The sequence below is a fragment of the Lonchura striata genome, chromosome 1A, assembly GCF_050655825.1.
Source record: "Lonchura striata isolate lonStrDom1 chromosome 1A, ASM5065582v1, whole genome shotgun sequence".
Classification (NCBI taxonomy): domain Eukaryota; kingdom Metazoa; phylum Chordata; class Aves; order Passeriformes; family Estrildidae; genus Lonchura; species Lonchura striata.
Genome location: NC_140741.1, coordinates 15,049,293 through 15,072,717, shown reverse-complemented (window position 1 = coordinate 15,072,717; position 23,425 = coordinate 15,049,293). Strand labels below are relative to the sequence as shown.

At 48.3% G+C, this 23,425-nt stretch overlaps 2 protein-coding genes across 5 annotated transcripts in view; both read left to right on the top strand.

Moving 5' to 3' along the window:
* The window catches only part of LOC110472986 (sodium- and chloride-dependent GABA transporter 2), a 31,376-nt gene extending 16,609 nt beyond the window's left edge, over nucleotides 1-14,767 (top strand). For all 3 annotated transcript variants that reach the window (XM_077783284.2, XM_085568916.1, XM_021535196.3), the window contains 8 exons: nucleotides 6,736-6,839; nucleotides 9,533-9,657; nucleotides 10,210-10,322; nucleotides 10,469-10,606; nucleotides 11,679-11,781; nucleotides 12,434-12,534; nucleotides 12,960-13,130; nucleotides 14,268-14,767. In XM_077783284.2, coding sequence (XP_077639410.1) covers nucleotides 6,736-6,839; nucleotides 9,533-9,657; nucleotides 10,210-10,322; nucleotides 10,469-10,606; nucleotides 11,679-11,781; nucleotides 12,434-12,534; nucleotides 12,960-13,130; nucleotides 14,268-14,387 — 975 coding nt within the window. In that variant the 3' untranslated portion in view covers nucleotides 14,388-14,767. The remainder of the gene's footprint in view (nucleotides 1-6,735; nucleotides 6,840-9,532; nucleotides 9,658-10,209; nucleotides 10,323-10,468; nucleotides 10,607-11,678; nucleotides 11,782-12,433; nucleotides 12,535-12,959; nucleotides 13,131-14,267) is intronic.
* SLC6A12 (solute carrier family 6 member 12) overlaps nucleotides 12,996-23,425 on the top strand; it is a 47,342-nt gene continuing 36,912 nt past the window's right edge. Inside the window, exon 1 of one of the 2 annotated variants that reach the window (XM_085568915.1) lies at nucleotides 12,996-13,130. The gene's annotated coding sequence lies outside the window, so the exon portion shown is untranslated. Of the gene's footprint in view, nucleotides 13,131-20,072; nucleotides 22,335-23,425 lie in introns of those variants that run through there. The other variant, XM_021535073.4, reaches the window with a different exon arrangement.

Genomic DNA, 23,425 nt, shown 5'->3' with positions numbered 1-23,425 from the left:
ATAGCTGAGATGTGATTAAATGTCAGAATATCAGGCTGGTGTGTGGAAATCATTGCTTTTCACCTGCCAAGTGACCTTGGACAGAATTGGGAAATACTGTCTATGAGAGCTCAGTCAAGCTGATTGGTAATTGTCTCTTCTGGCTGTGAAGTCTACAATGCCCTAAATCTTCCTGCATCTTCATCTCCTCAATCTGAGAAATGCCTATAATTAAAATGGTAAATGAATTGCAGTTGATAGGTAGATCAGACCATAGAGAGAACTGCCAAACCAAGGTGTTGAATAAAGAAGGCCAGTTATGCTCAAATATGAGCAGGTAACAGCAAAACCACCAGAGATAATCTATTTTGAACTGCATCTTCCCTAACAAAAAAATTTAAAAAACGAGCTCATACCTAATTTTTTAAATATGTAGATTATTCAATATTATGATGTTAGCATATCAGTCATAACTAGACCCAAAGTCTTTTCTCACTCCTTGACTGCATTGCTGTGCTCCAGATGCATCCTGTGTGTTTCACAGTGTGAACCAACAGAGGGTCTTGGGATCATCCTCCATTTGTACTTTTGATCACTTCACCCTTTGCATTTATCGGTTTTATCAATTGTTTTATTTCAGCAAGAAATGCTGGAAATTTATGAATGTGATTAAGGAGAGGGATGCATAGTGGGATCCACCAGTGAGAAGATGAAATAAGAGGAATTCAGAGTACAACTAAGATTTAAGTGTGTAAAACTTGTCATTAAAATAATTTTTTCAGGTGCTGTCAGGCTTTCTGTTGATTGAAGCTTTCATATGACTGCTGGTCACTGTTTAGACAGAGATACAGAGGATGAGTGGGTTGATGCAGAAAGGACTGTCTTGTGTATTTGGGTTTGCGTTAAAGAGATGTAATAATCTCTTTTCACTCTGGTATCAAGTCTTAGCTAAATCTCTTTAGGATTAATGCTGAATGAAAATGAAGAAGTTGTACTCAGAGTTTGTGTCTCTCTGGAAAAGCTGCAAGTGCTTCTCAATGCCTTCCACTAATTTTTCCTCTTGAAATTTCCAGAAAATTTCCACTATGCTGTATTTGCTTGTACTTTATCCGGTTTTTATATAAAGAAAGAGGCTTCTGTGATAAGTTTCTTTCCACCCATTCCAGATGTGCTGAAGGCCTCTGAATTTGGAGGCTGTATCCCAGTTTCCTGGGGCAGGGAAACACTGGAGGTGCCAATAGTCATCAGAGTTGAGCATTTACTTCTGAATATCCTTCCCATTTTCCTGTCTGAGTCTGAATTGCTTAGGGGTATGGGCAGTGGGATTTAATCCTTTCTCATGAGTGGTGCAAGCTATGATCCCTCTCATTTTCTTTCAACTATTTCCCTGATGATTGGTTTTTGGAGCATTTGGCCCTGCAGATTTCCCTCATGGCTTGTTTCCCAACAGATAGGACAGAAAGGGAAGGGAAGAGAAGATGCTTGCAGTTGTTTTGGGGGGCGGTCTTCCCACTCTGCCTGTGGCTGCAGAGGGAGAATGCTGAGGTCATGGTTTGGACCAGAAAAGCTCTCACAGTTAATGCTGAGCTGAGGATAAGCCCCTCCAGCCACCACAGGGAGGATGAGAGATACGTGCGTCTTGCAGGGCTGGGACCTGCTGGGTTAACCAGGGGCCCCTGAAGCCATGCTGGGAAGGGATCAGAGCCCCAAATTCAGGCCCTTCCTGCTTCCGCTCTATGGCCAGCAAACGCTCCTGCTCCCCTGTGAGAGGGGAGGGCAACCAGAGGCCTCCTAAATATTATTTGTCCTCCGTATTTATTGTTTTCCCAGCAGGCCCTTGCCTTGACCCAGCGTGCCGGGTTTGCACAGCTTTCCCCTTCAGCAGGCAGGTGTTGGTTTCCTGCGGAGGAGCTCCCGCTGTGCCCGTGTGCGGACACGTGTACCAGCAGGGCTGTGCTTGTCCCCACCGCGCCCCCCTGCCCGGCAGAGGGGCTGCGAGCCCGGGCACCGCTCCCGCTCCGCCCTGGGGACACAGGGCAGGCACCGGGCAGCAGGCAGGGAGCGCTTGATGCTCCCGCAGCATGCCAGAGGGATGCTGTGTGCCCCCAGACGGGGCTGGGATCCTCTCCTCTGCCTTGCTGGGGCAACATGCGCATCCCCGTGGAGCGAACCACAGCTGCACGGTTTCCTCCGCCTCCTTGTCCTATGCTTGTTCCCAGCCCTGCTGCCACGGGACCCGGCCGTGCAGCCCTGCTGAGCCTGATCTCAGCGCTGACATAACAGGAAGGAATGAAGCCGTTTGTCTGTCTGTCTGCCCGCAAGCAACAGGGCTGGGAGGACCATAAAGCCCGGCTTCCCAGGCAGCGTCCCTCGGAGCGCCGCTTGCCCCTTTGCACGTCCCCGGGGCAGGCAGCTGCGTTCTTTGGGATGAGCCACAAACCTGTTTGTTTTCTTGTGGTGTTTAAAGTAACCCCAGTGGTGGGAGGGCTCACCTGGGTGCAAAATGTCCCGCCAGGCACCCAGGTGTCCTGAGGTGCGGGGATAACATGAGGTCAGTGTTCTCAGGCAGGGTACTGTAGGGGCCTTGAGTGCTGGCAGAGGGAGATTAATTGGGGTACAAAGCCCTTGTTCCTCACTCCCAAGGAGTATTTTCCAAGCAGATGAGGCTCTTGGATTGGGAACATAATGCTGGACAAATGGAACAGGAGCACTTTACAGATGCCAGTGACCCATTCCCTGTCTCCTCTCTGCTGAGATGAATAGGGATGGGGGGAAGCGTTGCCCTGAGCTGTGTGGCAAGGCATCAGCTCTGTGCTGGTGCAGCACTGTGGGATGTGGGCTGCATCTTTGGGCTGTGGCCTGTGGACCAGTCCTGAGTGAAGGGGAATGCCAGTGTGCTGGAAATTGTGCCCTGGGAGTCCTGCAGTAAAACTTTGGGAGTCACCATCTCCCTTTCTAAGGCAGGGATGTGTTTGGGTGGTGGTGGGTAGTGCCAGCGCCACAGGCTGACTCGTGAGCTGTGATATGAGCAAAAGAAATGCTGCTTGAACTGTAGCTCAAGACTTGGCTAGTTTTTGCTCTCTGCTATGCATTACACCAAATGTGACCCTCCACACAGCATGTACCGACTCCGTGCTGTGTTGTCTCTGCTTGCTGATGGGGACAGTTCAGTGCTTCTCAGCATGCCACCTATATTTGATGTATGGCATCCACTGGGGTTCAATAACGTTTTGCCTGAAAGTGGTCTTGCTGTTACTTGTAAGTGCTTTGAGAACTTCCTAAGGAAGGACTTGTTTCAGTACTGGGAGCTATTAAATTCCAGAACATGTAATAAAGTAAATATTACTGTAAAAATTAAGGGATAGAGGAATAGCTGCAGCTCAGGTGTAAAGGTTTTGGCTAAAAACAGAATAGGAGGCTGTTGCAAACTGGACCAAACAACATGTTCAAAGAATTTGAATTATGAATAAAATAAACTGGATGGCTTAGAAAAATGCAGACAACAATTAAATCAAAATACCCATGCTGCCAATGTGCCACCAAAATCTGAACAGGATAACTTTACCAGTCTCTTTGGGAGCAGTGGCTAGAAAACAGCAGGATGCCTTTATCTGCAGTGGAAAGAGAGCCCTGCCTGACCCTGCAAGACCTTTTAGTCAGACTGGTCTGGGAACAGCTGAAAAAAACATTTCTCCGAGTCACTACAGGGAGAGAAATGAGCACAGGCAGCAGGTTCAGAAAAGGTCTGAGTTGCAGTTTGCTGAAGTGAATGGTTTGTGTAGCCCCCATGAGCTCTGTGGGGCTGGATGGGCAGTGGTGCTGCTGGAGGAGGCTGGACCCTTTCCACTCCCAGTGACCCCACAGTCCTGGGACTTGCTGCTGCTGCTTGACTCCACCACCAGTGGGTCAAGAGCACACATGGCATCAGTCCTGTGGCAGTCCTTTGACCCCCAAGCAATTTGGGAATTGCAAGGAAACTGGGAAGTTTGTAGATGTCTCTTGTCTTTGGCCTGAGAGCTGCAGTAACCTTTTACTGCATGAAATAATGTGTAGGCAGCCTGAGCTGGTGTTCACAGTCATGCTAAGTAGGATCACAAGCTCTGCAAGTCAAGCTTAGCTTTATTTATGGTTTCAATGACAGACTGCCTTGCTTCAAACGGGAACATATGCTAAGACAGGTCCTGTATTCCCTAAGGGTATCCCTTTGGGGCTGGGCTCCCACACAGCCAGGTGTGTACCCCACAGGTGTGAGATTGGGCAGAGCAGGCTGTAAAGTGAGGAGCCCACAAACCCCATGCTGGTCTCTGCTACACAAGTCAGGGTTATCACTGGATTTTAGAAATGAACCATGTCATAAACCACAGAGCTAATGAAGCTTGGCCTCTTGATATTTGGCTTACACCATGGCTGGTAAAGCACCGGTTTTTTTCCTGCCTGAGGGGTATTTCTTCTTTGCTTGTGTGATTTATGTGATATTTAACACTGGTTGACTCTTCTTCCCTGTAGCTTTCTGCTCAGTGGGGACCCCGAGTTCCTGTCTTTTTCCCATTCCATAACTATTGTGCAATTCATAGGCAATTGATATCCTTGAGGTTTCTGACAACTGTTAAATCTGGTTGAAAAGCATCAACTGAGTCTAATGTTATGAGAGGCATGGGTAGGCAGTTTCATGGCAAAAGTCTTGTTATCTTGACAAATTGAGTTACAAGAGCTACAAACCCCATGAGAGAGTATGTTTTGAGCTCAAATTTGATGGAAAACAAGAGCTCTATCAATGAACAGCAAAATAAAAAGCAAACCTAACAAAGCATTTGATTCCAGTCTGTGCAAAGATGTTTAAATTGTTGATGCAAAGGTGTCTGCTGGTCCAGCTCACCTTAGTGCCTTGCTATGCCTAAAATGTAGCTGCCGAATGAAAGCTGTGCCCATACTGCCTAAGAGCACAGTGATGCTTTAGGAATCAATTTTAAAAAGGGCTTTGATCTTTTTCTAATGCTTTTGAGCTGAAAAAATTTAATAGCTTGCTCTCTAAATTCATCTTCCCATTCATTTCCAAAACCAGTAAAATACACTGAGATCAATTACTTTTTTGACTTCCCAGTGCCTCGAATTAGTTGCTCCAGTCCCATCTCATCACCTGTCCCTTCCCATTCTACAAATCAGAGATTTGATCTCACTCCCTGTTTGATCTGAAACCTAGAGTCCAGGATTTCCATAGACTTAAGTCAAGGTTGTGGGGTTGAAGGTTAGGCAAGTGGCTTGCAGAACAGTCAGGGAGAGCAGTTTCATCAAACCTAGCCCTAGCAGCACGTTGCCTTTTTTCCCTGCTGAGTAGGCAGAGGATTTATTCTGTGCATCTGTGCCTTGAGCTAAATTCAGAATTTCTTCTGGGAAAATGTCAGTTAATGGGATTGTAACATGACTTCATAAGGCTCATCAGCCCAGAAAGGAGAAGTAAATATAAAACAAAACCTGCCACCACATGATTATACTTTGGCCAGTACAAAAAAGGAAAGGCAGAACCATGCATTGGTAAGGGTGGCCTGAGCAATGGGGGTGGTTGGGCTGGTGCTGCCCAGCTTGCCCATTGCCTCAGGACATGAGATCTTGGCTGACAGATACAGGTGTGATTTGAAGTCATCAAATCACACCTGAAAAAAACCAACCAACCAACCAAACAAACCCCCCCCAAAAAAAAAAAAAAAAACCTGTGGAAAGCACTGTGGTGCTGTTCTTCTCAGAGGGGTTCTGGGGCAAGGCTGCCGCTTGAGTGCTTACTGGCACTGCCACTCTGGGAGGGGAGAGAGTTGTCAAATGGAGACTTTTTTCATAAAGTTGTCCCAGCAATATTTTATGTCTGCTTTTCTTTAGTCTTGAAAATGTGGCTACACTTCAGCGTTGTTGAATGATTGTCTTATCTCTGTTTTATAAAACCCCTAGGGGAAAAAAAGATCTTTTAAATAAAGAGATTTATTTAATAATCTTTGCCATTGCTTCATTCCCCACCATTGGTTCCTGCTTTTACTGTTGTCTGCAGAAGGCAGTGACAGTGCCTGAATTGGTGACTGCACACAACTAGGCTTTCAGATGAAATTTGGCATTGACAAATGTCAGCCTTAGAGCCCTGGGATGTGTTATTGACAGTGAGAGCAAAGAACCTCGTGGGAATAAGTGTTTTTGTATGTTCTTTTAGGAGCCGTCTTTTGCAATCAACTCTGTTTATTTCTAGTATTCCTTCCCAATTCAATTTCATTTAAATTTTGGAGTATTTATGTTAGGTCTTGGAGGGAAGGGCCACCACCACAAGCTGTATGTACCTGTGCTAGCCAGTTCGAAACTAGGCTTGCCCAAATCAAGTACCCTTCCTCTGGTGGCAGAGGGCTCCTTCAGCTCTCATGGAAAGTGTTCATCTGACCTCCTCTTGCTAGAAGACTCTTGAGTGTCACAGGGTTCTGCAGATTTGTCAAAGAAAGAAAGCAGTGTGATAAAGAGCTATATGTGTTTTGGGTGGATGAGGGTCCTGATGTATCCCTTTCCATTGGCACGCCTAGTCCCTGGGTGCCTCACTGAGCACTGTAATTCCTGGCACTGTACAATCTGCCTCTAGAAAAGGCTTGTTTCAATGCAGAGTCCTGCTGGCCTTCTGATCCCTGGCCTTTCTGGTGCTTACAGCAGCCTTCAGGCTCTGCCTCTTCCCATCCGTGCAGTGTCTGTGCTGGCCGTGTCTTCTCACATATGTTTGCATCTCCCTTGCAGGTCTGGATGGATGCAGGCACTCAAATCTTCTTTTCGTATGCAATTTGTCTGGGATGCCTGACAGCTCTGGGCAGCTATAACAAATACCATAACAACTGCTACAGGTAACTGCTGCCTTGAGCCTCCCCCTTCCTGGACATGAAGGATCTGCTGGAGGCTGCTGGCCTTTGGAAGTGTCATGATTTTTGTTTCTACTCAAGGCATAGGAAAGCTATTTCCAGATGTTTTCTCCCCAGATCCAGTTCTCTGTGCTTTATACCCAAGGGAATTGTCTGTCTGTCCTTTTTTCCACATTCTGAAAAGTTATATCCTCTTCACTAGCTTTGTGACCCCAGTTCACACTACAGCCTCCATTATTACATGGGCGCACAAGCAGCTACAGGGAAAGCAGAACCATGAAATCGAATGGCTCTCAGCTGGAGTTCTTTCCCCTTGTGATTTATCCTTCTGTGGTTCATTTGGACCCAGTGACTGGCACAGCTGTCAGTGCTCTGGGTTCCTGTGTGCTATATCATATGGTTACATATGAGCCTGCAGATGTGAGTTCTGTTTATTGCATGCTGGACTGCAGGAGCAGAAATGGACTAGGTTGCCAGATAGAATCAGGCTGCTGAGTTGAAGTGGTCTGGTGAAAAACTCCTTTTGCTGTAGCTGTATCCATCCCCAGGGTTAAAAGGATTGTGTGAGAAGAGGTCACCTCTCTTCCCACACGTTCTCTGCTGATTGGGTTGCTCCTAGCACTGACTTCTCCCCCCATCTTTTAAATTCAAAATTGTGGTTGTTGCCATCAAAGGTCTAGGGACACCACTGGCTACATGATCCTTGCTAAGCATCTTTCTTCACTTTAGGAGTTCATTTCTGAGGCAGGGCTGCCTCTCCAACAACAGGGCTAGGATGCTTGTTTCTTTTCATGTCCCTTCTCCTATATTCAGTTTTGAAAGAAAAAACTGTAGGGAAAGAAGAGATAATGGATCTGTTTCTGGCGTTCAACATGTCTTGGACATTAGCCCTTTGCATCCCCAGTCTAATATGCAACATGGAGATGATGATGGGCTGCTCAGCAGAAGGGCTGTAAAGACCTTCTGTAACTGCAGCTGGAATTTGCTGTAGAAAGGGGAGAGACTTCTGTCTGCACATGGTGCTGTGCTTTTGCCATGTATACTGTTTGGCTCTCCTGGGAGCACTGGTCTTAGTTTTTGTGTCAAAACTTTGACTAGCCTTTCCCAGCATGGCCCAGTTTTAATGAGTCAGTCCTGTGCTCTACAGGCTTAGTTTGGACAAGAACACAGAACCAGGATTTAGCAGGGGAGAGGGACATCAGCATGGTGCCCACTTTGTTATACCAGGCCAGGTACTTTGTTATTTTCAGGTCACCTATTCCAGGTGACCTGGAAAAGGATGTGGGCAGTAGAAACCGTTGTTCATATGGCAGTGGTCCAAGATGGCATTAAGCAGTATTGACCATTTCTTCTTTCCTGTCACAGCAAGGGAATTCTTCAGGTCTTCCTGGTTCCCTTTCAGGTGTAAATCTGCAGAGATCTCTTTGATCTGGCCATCCCCTCATTTTACTCTCTACCATGACACCCCTTCCCACCTTCCAGATAATGGAAGAACACCTTTCAGCCCATGCCTTTCCAAGGAAGGTTTGACCTGTCATGGATACTTCCAGGGGAAAGAGGGAGAAACACCAGGAAGGACGAGGAACTATTTGAAACATGTGAGAATTTGTATCAAATTACTGAGAATATAATTTGAGTGGAGAGCAGGCACTTTATAGCAACTGGGGAAATGAGGTTCAGGCTTGGGCTTCCCATTGTGTTGGGACTGGTGGAGTGGCCTCCCTTTCCAGCTGGGAGATTCATTGAGCCTTAGAAACCAAATGCAAAGGCAGAGCAATGGTGCTGGGTGCTGTGCAGTCCTTGACAGTGCAAAGAGCTGTGCTTTGGAAGGAGTGATTTGAATTTGTATGATGCAGGGGCTCTGACCTAGTTAACGTGCAAGCAAGAGCACAAAGACCCAAAAATGCTATACAAATGGAGACTGATACAGAAAAATCGCACAGGATTTGCAGAGTAACATTTAATAAAGTCAGAGCAGGCCATGAAATCCCAGAAGGGGTGCATTCACATTCAGTTTAGTTCAGAATATCTCAGAATGATGCTGCAAATGTTATTGTTGTCCCCAGGGTTGCAGTCACAAGACGACTAGGGAGATTCAAGCGTAAAAAAGGAATTGGATAGATAAGAGATGTTCAGTTTAAAGTGTTGATGGATGAGAATGAGATGAAACAGAGACACAAGGGAATAGATCAGAGAAAATAAATTGGATGGCTGTGATTATCTTTTTCTCATAATGCAAAGACTAGGAGATAACTAGTAGTGCTGAGAACCCAGAAGATTATAACTGGTCTGAGAAATCTCTTAAGGAAAAAAAAAAAAGTGTTCCCTTCTCAAACAAAAATAAACTGTTACATGCTGCTACAGGAGGGTCCAGGGGAGAGAGAGGGAAAAAAACAGGAAAAAAACCCCTTGGCATTTAGATGTGTGGGAAGACTATCTCACAAGAAAGGAGGTTAGGTGAGCAATGCATCTTTATACTGTCCTTGGACAAGGCTTCCCTTGGGGGAGTCCTGCTGTGTTGTCCAGCCTGAGGCATCTTTCTGCAGTTCCTGGTGCTGAGTCAAGGTGTAGGTGTGCTGGGGGAGACACAGTGACTGGGAAAGAAAGGCAGGTGCTCTCCTGGGGTGCTGCCATGAATTGTGGGTCATAGCTGGCTGATGCTTTGCCCCTTCTCCTAGGGACTGTGTGGCCCTGTGCTTCCTCAACAGTGGCACCAGCTTTGTGGCTGGCTTTGCCATCTTCTCCATCCTGGGCTTCATGGCAGAGGAGCAGGGTGTGCCCATCGCCAAGGTGGCTGAGTCAGGTGAGTGAAGACCCTAGTGGGATGGGGCTGTGGAGGTCAAGATGGGCTTGAGCCCCCAGCCACTGGGGATGCCTGCAGCTGCAGATTCCCATCCCTTGCTCTCTGCCTCCAAAAAGCAGGGAAAAATGAGTGCAAGTCAGTGTACACTCATTAAGTACTGAGATGCAGTTGGTTTGAGCGTAATAAAAGCTGCCTCTAAGGGTAAGAACTGGGGTTAGGCAGCTGCTATCTCTTGTGGGGAGGGTGCTGAGGTGACTGCATGGCATATCCACAGGCTTGTGCTGTGCTCCCTGGGCTCAGAGGCTTCACCTGGCTCCCAACCCTTGCAACAGTGAAGCAGCCAGTGGTTGCCATGTCCCCTTACCTCCCTTCCAGCTTCTTCTTCACTGCTCCAGGAGCCTGAGTTTCATGCACAGCATGGGTATTACTGGAGTGAGAGGCTGCATGATCATAAGCTGTTCCTTGGCTGGGTGGCTGCCTCAGGCAGGTCTGAACCAGCTGTGCTGTGCTGCTGCTGCCATGCCATTGCTCTGAAAGCCCTTCTCCCTGCAGGGCCTGGCCTAGCATTCATCGCCTACCCTCGGGCTGTGGTCATGCTGCCCTTCTCCCCACTCTGGGCGTGCTTCTTCTTCCTGATGGTTGTCTTGCTGGGACTGGACAGCCAGGTAAAGCTGCAGGAGCAGAGTGTTTCCCTACCAGACAAAAGCCACTGTCTTCTCAGGACAGGCTTCAACTTGGCTGAGGGGGAGCCAGTGGGGCTGGGAAGCTGGTCAGGATGGGCTGACAGAGGTGGGATCTCTGCTTTTTGCAGTTTGTCTGCGTGGAGAGTCTTGTGACAGCTCTTGTGGACATGTACCCCACCATCTTCCGCAAGAAGAACCGCCGTGAGACCCTCATCCTGCTGGTCTCCATCCTCTCATATCTGGTTGGCTTGGTGATGCTCACAGAGGTATTTTGGGTTCAGACCACCTGCATGGTACTTGACAGGAGAGTGGGATCTGGTGGGTGGTGAGGTCTGTGCTGGGGCCAAGAGCTTGCTGCTGAGCCAATCGTGCTGCCCTGTGCCTGCAGGAAGCTGCCCTGCCCTTCTCACGCCATTTGTGTTTTCCATTCCAGCCCTTACCCCTTATGCCAGTCACAGACCTGATACTTCTCCTGCTGAGACTGATACCTGGAGCTCTGGACAGCCTATGTTTTGGTTATAAATTTATCTTGACACAGACCAAACCTTTAAAGTTGTAGCCTGTTGCATGGGAAGGGGAGTGCCCTTGTCCTTCTATTTCTTCCTGAATGGAGCTACAGGAACACTTGCTATAAGGAAACTTGTCAGGCCTCAGGACACCCCTTATCTATTATACTGATATCTTCTGTATTATCCTTGTGATTAATTGCCTGGGAGCCAACCTGTTCTTGTTTAAAAGTTTGAACTCTGCCTAGCAATATGAATGTGTGGATTGATGCTGCCAGAATGCTCTTGGCACTTTCTGTTTTAATTTGGGTGTAACTTTTGGAAAAGCTGTTTCTGATGTTGTACATGCAACACTGTGCCTGGACTTACCCATAGGCTTGTTTTGTAGGCAGCCCTGCAGACCTGGGCAGTGAAACAGCCAGGCTGCATGCAATTATTTCCTTCTGCAAATTGTGACTTTAAAGTCAATCACATGGATTGCGTATCTTAAAGGGAGGTTTCCATCCTCACTTCCAGCTACAAGAGTTGTCTAGGTTTTCTCTTCCCCTAAAACATCCCCACAATCTCTAGAAATCAGTTGCCATCTGCTATGCTGCCCTGCATTGAAATGAAGGGTTGCAGAGACTCCTGAGAGCAGCAGGGTGGCTGCATGTGTCTGTCAGGCCTTGGGCACAAGGGATGTGCCTTTTCTGTAGGCTAAAACTCTTTCCCAGAGAGGGAGATGCCTCCAGCCCTGGGGGAGATACTGAGTTTGTTTTCTGCTCTGGTTCTAGCTCTTTGCCTGATTCTTTTCCCCTCTCTCTCACCTTGCTGCCCACTTGGGCCTTCCCAGGGTGGGATGTATGTCTTCCAGCTCTTTGATTACTATGCTGCCAGTGGCATGTGCCTGCTCTTTGTAGCCATCTTTGAGACTCTCTGCATTGCCTGGGTCTATGGTGAGTATGAACTGGGGGGGGGGTCCACAGCTCTGGCCTCTCACAATCTTGTCTGGTTCATTCTCAAAATTTTGGTTGGTAGCTTAATTTAGTAATTGCTTTGTAGTGCAAGGCAGAATCTAAACCTTTGCTTTGGTGCCCCTGGACTCAACTGGCAGGGACTTCCTCACAGGAACACCCTGGGAGACCTGCTTGGCAGATATCCCCTGCATGTTCCTATGCGCTCCTGCTTTTGAGATGTTCCCTCCCTGGGGAATTGGAGCTATCTGAAAAATCTTTTCTCAACCTGTGTTCAGAGGGCTTGAGACTCAAACATTTTGAGAACCCTCTCTCACAGCCTTGACAGTCACCAGATATGGGTAAAACCTGGGCTGAGACCCTAGCCTTGGAGATGCTGAGTGGCTGGCCCTGCTGACCTACGGAACTGTGCTGGGAGGATAGGAAGTTAGTCCAAAACAAAGACCAAAGCTGGCCACATTCCTGAGGAGCTCCCTGACCTGATTGTTGGCTATGCTGGAGCTCCTGGAGCAGTGAAGAAGAAGCTAAGGCTATTGCACCTAAACAGTGCTGAAGCAGGACCCTGGACATGCAGACCCTGCTGCCCTTCTTCCCTGGTAGCAGTGAGGGATCCCATCCTTGCTGTCTTCTGCAGGTGCCGAGCGTTTCTACGATAACATTGAAGATATGATCGGCTACCGGCCGTGGCCCATCATCAAATACTGCTGGCTTTTCATCACCCCTGCGGTTTGCATGGTGAGGACACACAGGAGGAAGAGCTGTGGGGAGGAAGATGTGGGCAGAGCTGGGTGCCTCTGAGATACAGACACCTACATATATACAGAGCGATGTACATATATATAGGGGGTTATGTGGCCTGGACTATGGGGGCCTTTTGTTATTTGTGCTTGTATCTTTGGAAGCCAGGTGTGGGGCTCAACAATGGGGAGAGGCTCAGCTGTGACATGTGTTTGCTGGTGGGACAAGCTCCTTGATGTCATGACCAGTGTTGCCTGTGAGGGCTGTCCCAGCAAACCCTGTTTAACAGATGTCTCCTCTGTTAATGCCCTGAGGTGCTCCTTTTTACCATGAGTCTCCCTGCAGATGTGTACTTACCAGAAAGACCTCTCTTTGCTCATGGTGTTGATTTCTTTCTTTTTTTTTCTTGCTCTCTTTCACAGGCAACCTTCCTGTTTTCTTTGATCAAATACACCCCATTGACTTACAACAAGAAGTATGTGTACCCGTGGTGGGGAGACACTCTGGGATGGCTGCTAGCCCTCTCCTCGATGGTGTGCATCCCTCTCTGGATCATCTACAAACTCTCCACCATCAAGGGCTCACTCAGAGAGGTGAGGTTGGTGCTCTGGGATTGGGCATGTGCTGTGCTTCTTTGTTGAACTCCAGTCCTGCAGCAGAATCATTTATGTTGCAGGCTGATTAGGAAGGAGCACAGAATAAGTAAATTAAATGAGTTAATTGCTATAACAGACCTATTTTTTTAAGTTCTGCTGTGCTGGAGGGCTGCTCCAAGCTGCCTGTTGCCTCTTGGTACCCTTTATTCATTTCTTCTGTGTCTTTGCAAGTACCATCAGGAAAAAGGTCATTAGATGGAGAGGATAAAGATGATCCCCATGCTGCCCTTAATTGGGGCTTGAGGACTTGCTCTGAGAAAGCTCCAGATTCCCTGAGCATTATGGTCAGCTGAGTTCACCAGTCTGTGCTGAGGCCATAGAGTTGGAATGGAGGGAATCACTGGGAATTGGAGTTCCCATCAGTCTTAGTGCTCTGGATCTGTCCTGCTTCCAGAGTGATGCATTGCTGGTTGCCCTGTAATACACTGGAGAGGCAGGGAGCTATAAAACCAGGCCTTGCTGCTGAGCATCCTATTCCTGCCACAGCTCATGATTTCAGGTTGAGGTTTCACAAACAGTCCTGAACCCCCAGGATCCCTCTCATTCCCTGCCTCCTGCAAGTGTTCAAGAATGGGTTGTGACAGCAATGGGCCCCTGACCCTGTGTCGAGCGCACACAGGGAGGAGTGGGAACAGCTGCAGAGGCAAGGCAAGGCTGCACAGCATGACGTGGTATGAGAACAACCCTGTATGAACTTGTCCCAGTGAAAGCCAATCCTCTGTGCACAGGCTCTGTGCTGATGGAGGGAATGACCTGGAGGTACTCAGTCACCAGCCTTCCCTCAGACTGTTTTCTAGCCCTGGCCTGGAGCAAATGGAGGACAGAGCTTTCCTCCATTATCCCTGTATTAGTACCTCATGTGCTCAGTGCTTGCCTTGGGACAAGTGGTTGAAGATGAGTTTGTCCTCTTGGTTTCTGAAGTACTGACTGTCCTTATTCTGGACATCTCTGGCATCTAGCAAGCAGATCTGCAGCTAAGCCTGGCTGGCTGAATGAAACCCATGACTGCTAGGGGAGGGCCCAGGTCACTTTTTCTTCTTGCAGCTGTGCTTAGTGCCTGTCTTTGCCTTCCAGAGGTTTCGCCAACTCACCTGCCCACTTGAGGACTTGCCTTCCAGGCCAGGCACAGAACAGCCCCTTCCCTCTACCAGAGCTGGCCTCCTGATGCTGACAGAGCTTGAATCTCATTGCTAGGACTAGTGTGGCCCTTCCACCCTCCCACCAGGATGGTTTTTATACAGCCTTTGCCACCTGTTGGATAACACAAGGATTCTTCACTCACCAAGAAGAGAGGGATTTCTGGGCTGAGCTCCCTTCTCTGGAAGATTTGAAGGGCTGATGAAGAGGCTGCCATGGAAATGGTCCGTGTGGAGTTAGCAATGCACCTTAATTCTCCCCCTGGAGAGAGCTCTGAAGGGGCATATCAAGCACCAGTGTTCCTGAGCATCCCCAGGCTTCTGGTGGGCAGAAAGGAAGGACTGACCCTGGAGTAAAGTGTCAGAGTCAGAGCTGTGGCTCCAGTGTGGACTTTAGGAGCTTCTCCATTCATTCCATTAAATCTATGTTTTTCCTGACTAGATCTGCTCTGTCTCTTATTTTGTCCCACTGGCATTCCTTGCCAATAGCATGTTAGGTGAGATGTGTGTCAGCTGAGCTGTGCTGGGCATCCAGATCTGCATCTCTGTTGCACTGGCACAGTGATATGGGAAGGTGGCCAGAGGAGAGGAATCTTGGTTAGGGTAGGAAGGAAAACAGGGAACAGGGGTTCAGAGGCTCCTCTAAGTGGTAGGCTTGGGGGAACCCTGGTGAAGAGTGCAATGCCACCTTCTGCTGGAGCCACTGCCAGATGTCAGACAGAAGTGTCATCTGTCTGCTGAGTCACCAGGCTGTTCCTGGGGTCTGAGAGCAGCATGTGGATTTGTGTTTTCTTCTTGCAAGTGAGGGATCATAGGAAGCTCTCCCTTGCCTTTGCAGATCTGTGTCTTTTTCAGTGCTGACTACCTTCCAGGTGCTCTGGAGCCAGTAATTTTGGTTTTCCTGCGAATGGAAGAAGGGCTGAGCGGTGGAAACAGAATCTGCATGTTATGCCAACAAACAGGGCCCCTAGTTTCAAGGCTGTCTGGGTAAAAGAAATAAAACTCGAAGAGCTTGTGTTTTAAGTGCTGTAGCGCCAGCATGTGAGGACGGCACCCAGAGGACATGTAACCCCGGGAAGCTGGATGGCTCCCAGGAAACCCTGAGGAAGCTGGAGCGTGGACAGAGCTGAGCCAGCAGCCGAGGCGCTCGGCTTCCTGAAGCACACAAGGACGCCGGTGGGCCCCACGCTACGGCCAAAGGCTTCTGCAGAGGCAGGCGCGAGTTAAAGCGAGTTAAAGCGAGTTAAAGCGAGTTAAAGCGAATTAGCGCAGTCCGCGGCATTAGCCACAAGGTGGCCCCAGGCCCTCAGCCTTGGCGCGGGATGGGCCCCGAGGGACACCGGGGTGACCCCGCCATCCTCCTCGCCCTTCCTGCCGGGCTCCCCGTGGAGGTTTTCTCTGGGGACATCTGCTTCCCACAGGGAACGGTGGGCTCAGAACGGTGCCTCTAGGCAACGGCAAGTTCCCGAGTTTAGTTTTCCTGGACTTAGTTTCCCCTAGCTTAGCGTACTTGGAGCTTGTAAACCTGACATGGGACACAGGGCTATGTGGACAGGAGTCACGGATGGAGGCTGATGGAGGCTGTGGAGCTCCGAGGAGCGGCGGGCGCTGAGGGGGTTTGCTGCTCTGTGGGGGGCGGATTCCACCCGCAGGAGGGAGCACCGCTGAGCTGAGGCCATCGGCTCTATTCCAGCGTGGCTGTGGAAACTTCATCTCATTGCCAGCCTGTCTTCCCTTTTCCCAGACTATTTTCCACATGGACTGTGAGGTGGATGGGTTCCTTTTATTAGGCTGCATGCACAACCATGGACTGCCCCCTTTAGTAGATCTGCATCTCTGGCATCAAATCTCAAGTTTCTGCATGCCTCCCTCCCCACCTCTGGAGATCACCGGGAAGTTGGAGCTCAACTGGTTGCCACTATTTTCATGGGCAACCTCAAAGCCTCAGTGCTCCAGATTCCCCTGCTGCCACTGTATTTCATGGTGCTTATGCATGTGCTAAGGGTAGTAAAGAACAGAGAAATCCAGGGAAAGCCCCTTTTGGCAGACACCCACAATGCGAGGGAAGATGATGCCAACAAGTTGCCCTGACACTTGGAAACAGAACTGGCTGGTAAAAAATACTTTTTGATATGAGAGGACCGAGTTCAATACAGAAGTTCTAGCAACAGATATTTTTATTCATGTAATGTTAACCTTAAACAGAATTATACCTTCATTTTCCAATAATATCTGTAAGAGATTTGTCCCACTGAGAAAAATATTTAACCATCATAGAAAACAATAATTGCAGCTATCTCTAAAATCTGGCTGATGTAAAAGCCTGCTTGGCTGCATGTAGGCAAAGTGTGAGTTTGCTGAAAGGCTTGTGACTTGCTTTGTTTCAAAATAGACTGATGTCCAGTGAATTGGACATGTGGTTTATTGATCTGGTTATATATGACCCAGGAAATCTCCCAAGCCTGTGTTCTCTCACATGACCTAATTGCTGTAAAGCTGTGGATGAGCTAGGTAGGTCAGATAAGCAAGAGACCCAAAGGTTTTGCTGAATACTCTTAAATAAGTGTCTTATTTCTGACATGACTTTAGGCAATGTATTAGACTTGATGACACCTGGCTTGAAATATGAATCAAGTATATTCTGTCTTGCTCATTGAAAATGTTGATGGACTAAACTTGAAATTAATTTAGAAATTTCCAGATGTGACTTTTTTTCACAGCACTTTTAAGACCCCATGCTTAAAAGGATTTTTTTGTGAAATTTGCAATATAGCGATTTCAGCATATGGCGTTTATGATTTAGAATATGGTGAAAGCAATTTTAATTGCCTCCAAGATAAGCCTTGCAGTCTGTGGAATTTGCACAATAGATTTGCCAGCTGGGGAGATGCTGATTTCCCTTTAGACAAGAGATGTGTGGTCACTGGATATTTCCCACCTTCAGAATCCAAAACCTACCAATTAGCCTGAGAATTCAACCCATTTCTTACTAGATAATGGGCATGACATTAAAGAGCCTTTTTTTTTCATGGACTGTTTTGTGGTGATAATAGTGGTTTATCAGTTTTGTTTGTTTGGTTTTGATTTGGGTCTTTTTGTTTGGTTGGTGATGTTGATTTTTTGGTTGGGTTTGATTTGGGTTTTTTTTTTTTTTTGGTGTTTTGAGTTTTATTTTGGTTTTATTTAAATTTGGGTTGGTTTTGTTTTTTGGCATTTCTTTTTTCTTTTTTTCAAATGAAAAACTAACCTAAAAATGGAGAAGTCCCTGAGATTCTGCCCCAGGTCATTGGTGCTTTGAAAGGATGTCCATCCGTCCATCCATGAAAACCAGGCTCTGCTTTTCCCTTTTTGTGTCAGTGGTGCCTGGGGAGAAAACTCAGCTTTCTTTGTCCATGGATGGAGGTGCTCACATAGGGCAGGGGTGAGACTTCAGTTCTCAGAGACAGACCCATGGATGAGGACGCATCTACTGTCACGGAGAGCATCCCAAATCCTGGGATGTTTCAACACATACTTGAGATGCCTTTTCCTTTTGCCTTTAGTCGTAACTACAAGGCAGTTTTCCACAGCTATTGCAGAGTGATGTATTGTGAACTGTGTTCCACATTTTGGTGACAAGAAAAGTGTATGTCTTGGATGCCGTGGTGCATAAATGGAGAGAATGATCATGAACATATTAACTCGTGGGATACATAATCCTGTGAAGTAGAGATTCCCAAATAATATGTTAAGTGGTTAAGTGGGTCCTACAGGCGGGTACAAATGAGCATACCCCACAGAGCAGGGCGTTTGGCTGAGCCCTTGTGTGCTAGTGGTTAGCAGCCTGCAGGAGGGGGATTGTGTGGCACAGATAAGGGACGCATGCATGGGGGAGCACAAAGGCACACTGGAGAAGATGTTACTTTCAAGAAATTGCCAGTGGTTTTGTTAGCCCTGTCTGACCTGGCCAGCGTTGCAACACCTTGGGCAGCAGCAACACGTGCCTCTCTGTGTCTCCATCTGACCTTGTCCTTTGTGTCCTTGTGCCCTGTGCATTGGAGGTGTTTGCTGTCACATGTCCCACAACACCAGGCTTGGCTGCCCTGAGGGAGCAGGGAGGGAAAGCAGGAGCAAACAGGCACACACTCATGTGTCCTCTGCTTGCCTTTGTTCTGTGAGCCTCTTGGTCTCTGATCAAGAGCAAGCATTGCTGGGCACCTCAGAGAAGCTGTTAGACTACAGATCCCCAGCATTGCCAGTCCTTCCCCCTGAGCACCTTTATGGCTGACTCTGGGCTTCTAAGCCATTTGTCCTTGCCTCATCCTCTCCCATACCAGGGATGCTGTGAAACAGGGGATGTCTCATCCCGCCTATACTTTCACAGATAAAGGCTTCTGGCAGCCTCCTCCTCCATAGGAGCCTGGCAAAGGGGTGGTGCTGTGGCTGCTGGAGCCTATCAGGGTTCTGGGGAGCCTCATTAGCTCTTGTTGCTTTGGTTATGTTCACTTGTGATTAGTTACAGTGAAACTGTTAGGAATCACAGGCTTAGTCAAGCAAAAATTAGCCATAAACATGAAAAATAAATCATGCCAATGCCTAGGGGAAAATCCCCTGGAAACATGGTGTTCAGTCAGAAAGGCATGTTCTCAGCCAAAGAAGCAGCAGCACTGTGCCCATGGGGCAATCAGCATTTCTCCTATTTTGTTAGTAAAATTGTTAAAAGATGGAATTAGTCTGGACAAATGAGGGCAGCAGCAGTTTCTCCTGCAGGTGACTCAGTGACGGGGCAGCCAGGGCTGCAGGCTCCACTGTGTCCAACAACTATCCCAGCAACTGCCTCTGCAGCCTCTAATGTTTGTAAAGCATAGTTTGGATTCACCCATAGGGTGTCATGCTGACAGACCTCTCCCAAAATCTGGGCTATGGGGAGGTTTGACTCATTTTGGCTTGAAGCCTTGTATCTTATGGGCTCAGGGGCCCAGGACTCCCTGCTTCCAGGAAACATGGCCCTGGCGTGGGCTGAGGTTGGCAGCCTGCTCCTCTGGGTTGGCTCTATCAGCAGGCATGTCAGAGCTGGAGGAAAGGGTGGGGACACCCAGACGGGAAAAGCCAGCTGTTCTGAGAAAAGAAATGGTAGAAAGAGAGGCAAGAGGGCACTGCCAGCTGGCAGGTGGTGAGCAGGGTGGGGAGGAGGATACCTTTGAGGTACAGGACAGATCTGAGGTTGGGGTCAGCCGTCCTTTAGGGCAAAGGCTGAGTCCTGGTCTCCAGCTGCCCTGAGCCTAGCAGTTTGAGGGGTGTCTGGTCCTTTCAAAGAGGGTTTTCCTCCTCTGCTCATAAGAGGGGATGGAAACCTGTGCGGCTGGCTCTGAGCTGGCAACTGCAGAGGGAGTGAGCACCTCTGTGTGATTGGACAGCAGTACTTTCCCAGTTCTCCTATGCACCCTTGGGTGCAGTGGTGGTGCTTCCTCAGGATGCGCCGTGGGAGAGCTGTGGAGATCTGAGTGCTGCTGGTGTGTGAGCTGCTCACAACAGGGAGTCCCAGGGCTGCGAGAGGTTCATGCTGCCTGGGGACGGGGGTGCTTTGGACATTTCCAGGATTTATTGCAAGCAGTGCTGCTCTTTTGAGGATGAGTGTCTAAGAGCAACCTCACCCACACTTATGGAGGAGGAGCCCACACCGTAGGGTGACTTGTGGTCAGATTGTCACATCCTTTAGCAGACCTGTCCTATCTACACAGCTGCTCAGCCCAGAGTGCCTGTTCAGGGCTGACTCTGCCAGCAAAGGTGGCAACTGGTGATCAGGGAGTGCATCACCCCTTTCCTTGCCCTCTCCTGGGATGGGTCTGAGCACAGTTTGTACCCGCCCTCAGCTGAGCTGCTCAGAATGTGTTTTTTTATTATTTTTTGTCTGGGTCATCACACCAGTAAAATCGCTCACATGGAAGCTGATGTGGTAAGATAAATATGCCCCTGCCCATAGCAGGATTTAAAAACCCTGTGAATTATTGCCTGTTGGGAAACTGAAGTCTAAGTGTAACTTCTGGTACCTCCAGGCTGGCAAACAGAAATAGCCTTTTTTCCCCTCTCCTAGAGAATTATTTTCACACGTTGCTGGATAAAGTTTTCATTTAGGTTGACTTTCTTCTTGTTTTACCTTAATGTCACAGGTCATTTCCCATCTACAGCTCTGCAAAACCCTTGCCATGTTCCTGTGAAACACTTCAGTATAGATAAATCAAGTTTTTAGGTTAGCTCTGCTTACCTAGGCTTATCTTAATCCCCTTTTCATATCTGGATAACCTCTATTGCACCCTTTCCTCAGTTGTGCTGGGTCATGCCAGTCCTCTGTGACAGGACAGGCAGTGGCATTGTCCTCCATGAGTAGAGGCAATGCAGAGCCAGCACATGCTCTTTCACCTTCCAGTTTTTCAGGCCTTTGCAGACAGCCCCTAAAAGGCAGCAGATGGAGCCTATCCTGTCTGATATTGATGCCAGATCTCACAAGGGAAGAATCAGCCTGTATTTCTTTGGGTATGGGACCAATCCACTCAACCAGGCTGTGGAGTAGGTGAAAGCTAAGAGATTTGAAAATTACATGCTTGGAAAGTTTAATCCCAGAAAAAGCCCCATGTAAATGGAGATGTTTTCCCTTACTGCCTCCAGAACTGGCCTCAATGGTTCATCCTGAGGATCCCAATCTCTCCAGCATAATTTGTCCCCAGGACAATCCAACATGCTCTAATGGGATTTGATTCACTGGCTTCTAGCACCTGTGGAGGATTTTCTAGAGGCAGCATTATAAACAACCTCTATAGAGTGTGCAGGCAGATAAACCTACTTCTTCCCCATACTGTGGCATTGAGGACTTTTGTCAGCTCCTATCAGCTTCTCACTGAGGAGCTGAGAAATGCTCCTCTGGTGAGTCCAGACATAGCCGACCATGTGCTGGATATATCCCACGTTCCTTCCTGCATGCCGCTTCGGTTTGACCACATGGGAGCATGAAAAAGTCAATAGGACTTTGGCAGGCACATAAGCGGACTAAGCAAAACACAAAAGAGTGCCTAGCATTAAACACAACCATTAAAAAAAGAGAAAAGCTGAGCTGAAGTATCTTGAGGAAAATGGTACTGGAATGCCTGCTACTGATGTTGGTTATGAGAAGCTCTGCAAAAGTGCCTCAAAGCTGAGATGGATACAAAGAAAGCTGCCAGAGCAAAACCACAGAGGGATTACCCACTTCTAGTGAGCACCCATACACTATAAAGACTCCAGCAGTGCCTCTTCTTGCTGACAGAGCTCTGTCCCATGAGCTGTGTTTGTATTTTCAGCATATGGCGCAGGCATGGAGGGGGCTGTGTGACCCCAGAGCAAATGTTCCTTCTTTGCCCACACTCTGCCTTTTGCTCCACCTACCTAATAGTGTTGGTGAGACTTGAGCTTAGCCACAGAAGGTTTGATGTAATGCTCTGTGGAGATTCATTCTGCATGTTTGGAGGATGACATTGAGGGATGCCCCTATCCCACTAAAGTAGTGGAGCTCTAGAACAGTGGGAATTATGTGTCAGCCAGCCTGGGCCATGCTGTGGGGTCTGCCAAGGGAGAGTTCCTGCTCTGCAGAGGTCAAGAGGACATGGAGTTACTCTCTGACTGCTGTAGTTGATATTTACAAACTCTGGGCCTTTACCCTGCCTGCCTGTGGCTGCTTTCTCATCTTGCTTTCTTGTTAGGGCCACAGTTCAAGGTTTGGAGAGGTACATGTTGTAAGGGAATAGGGGAGAAAGTTCTTCTGCCCTGATGCACCTCCCTTCCCTACGTCCCACCACCCACGCATGAGCTGGGTGATAATTTGGGGGGGGGAGCTGGTGGAAGGGGTGGGACAGGAGGAGGAGAGAGAGTAGTCTCTGCCTTAACTCTTGCTGTATCTGTTTGGCAGTCAGTGGATTCCCTGCCTGGCCTCCAGTGGGACAGAAAAGGATAGGACAGGAGGGGCTTGCCTGGGGGAGACCTGCACTGGGTTCAGGTGAGTTGGGTGTTTTCTTGTTGAGCAGATCTGGCTGGATGTTTGTGTCACCCTGGGAGTGCCGGTGACTCCGCAGCCAGCTGCTGCACACCAGTTGCTTGCTGTGCTCTGGAGAGTGGGCCAGCAAATCTGCAAGGGCAAAATCTTCCCAGGGTTAAGTAAAGCAAGAGTGAGATGGAAAATAAGGAGCAAATAGTCAGTTTGGATCAACTGAGGGAAGAGGTTGTTCTTTCAATGGTTCCTTTGGAAAAAGAAAGGACAGGCTGAGATACTGCACAGGGGGGACCAGGAAGCTGAGAGCAAAGAGATGCCTGAAGGATGGGTAATTGATACTGAAGGCTGTGGCAGCGGAGAAAAACGGAGAGAGTGACAGGTAAGTACTCAGCAGAAATATTGAGAAGAGAGACAACAGTGAGCAAGACAGGGACAGGGATGAAGGGTAGAACTGAATGGTTGATAATAGGTACAGGAGACAAGGCACTAGGAGTGGAGTAGTCTGTAGGCATTTCAGCTACTGCAAGAATGAGTCCTCTCCTCCTGTGCTGCCCTGCAGAGGTGCTGACCCCAGTGCATTTACTTAGGAGCTGCAGTTTTAAAAGATGAGCCTGGGAGTGCACTTCTTGTTCCTCTTGCCCTGGAGTTGTCATCAAATTTGTTCCTGTAGGGGTGAGGCAGGGAGACAGCACAGTTTCTGCATGTGCTAAACTCTCAGGATCTGTGGGCATATTTGTGAGCAAGTGCAGGCAGGACACATGAGGGTTTCATAACACCTGATCTGTGTCTTCTTAAATCAACAGTGCTTTTAAAGTAATCACTACTAATCAGGGCTTTCATCTCATGCCAGTGGAAATGCCATTGCCCTAGTTTTCCCTCTTTGACAGCTGGTGATATGAGAGGCTGAACCTTGGACCTGACTTTTGCAGCTCTGCAACAGCTCAGCTTTTCTGGATTCATGGTTGCAGATGTGGTCCTTGCAGAGGCTAAAGAGCCTGTGCCGTATCTCTACCTGTGGTCCTGGGCAGGGCTAGAGGAGAACTTGGGTGCCCCAGCCTGGAGAACAGGTACCTGGCCCCTTGGAGGGTGCAGGTGGG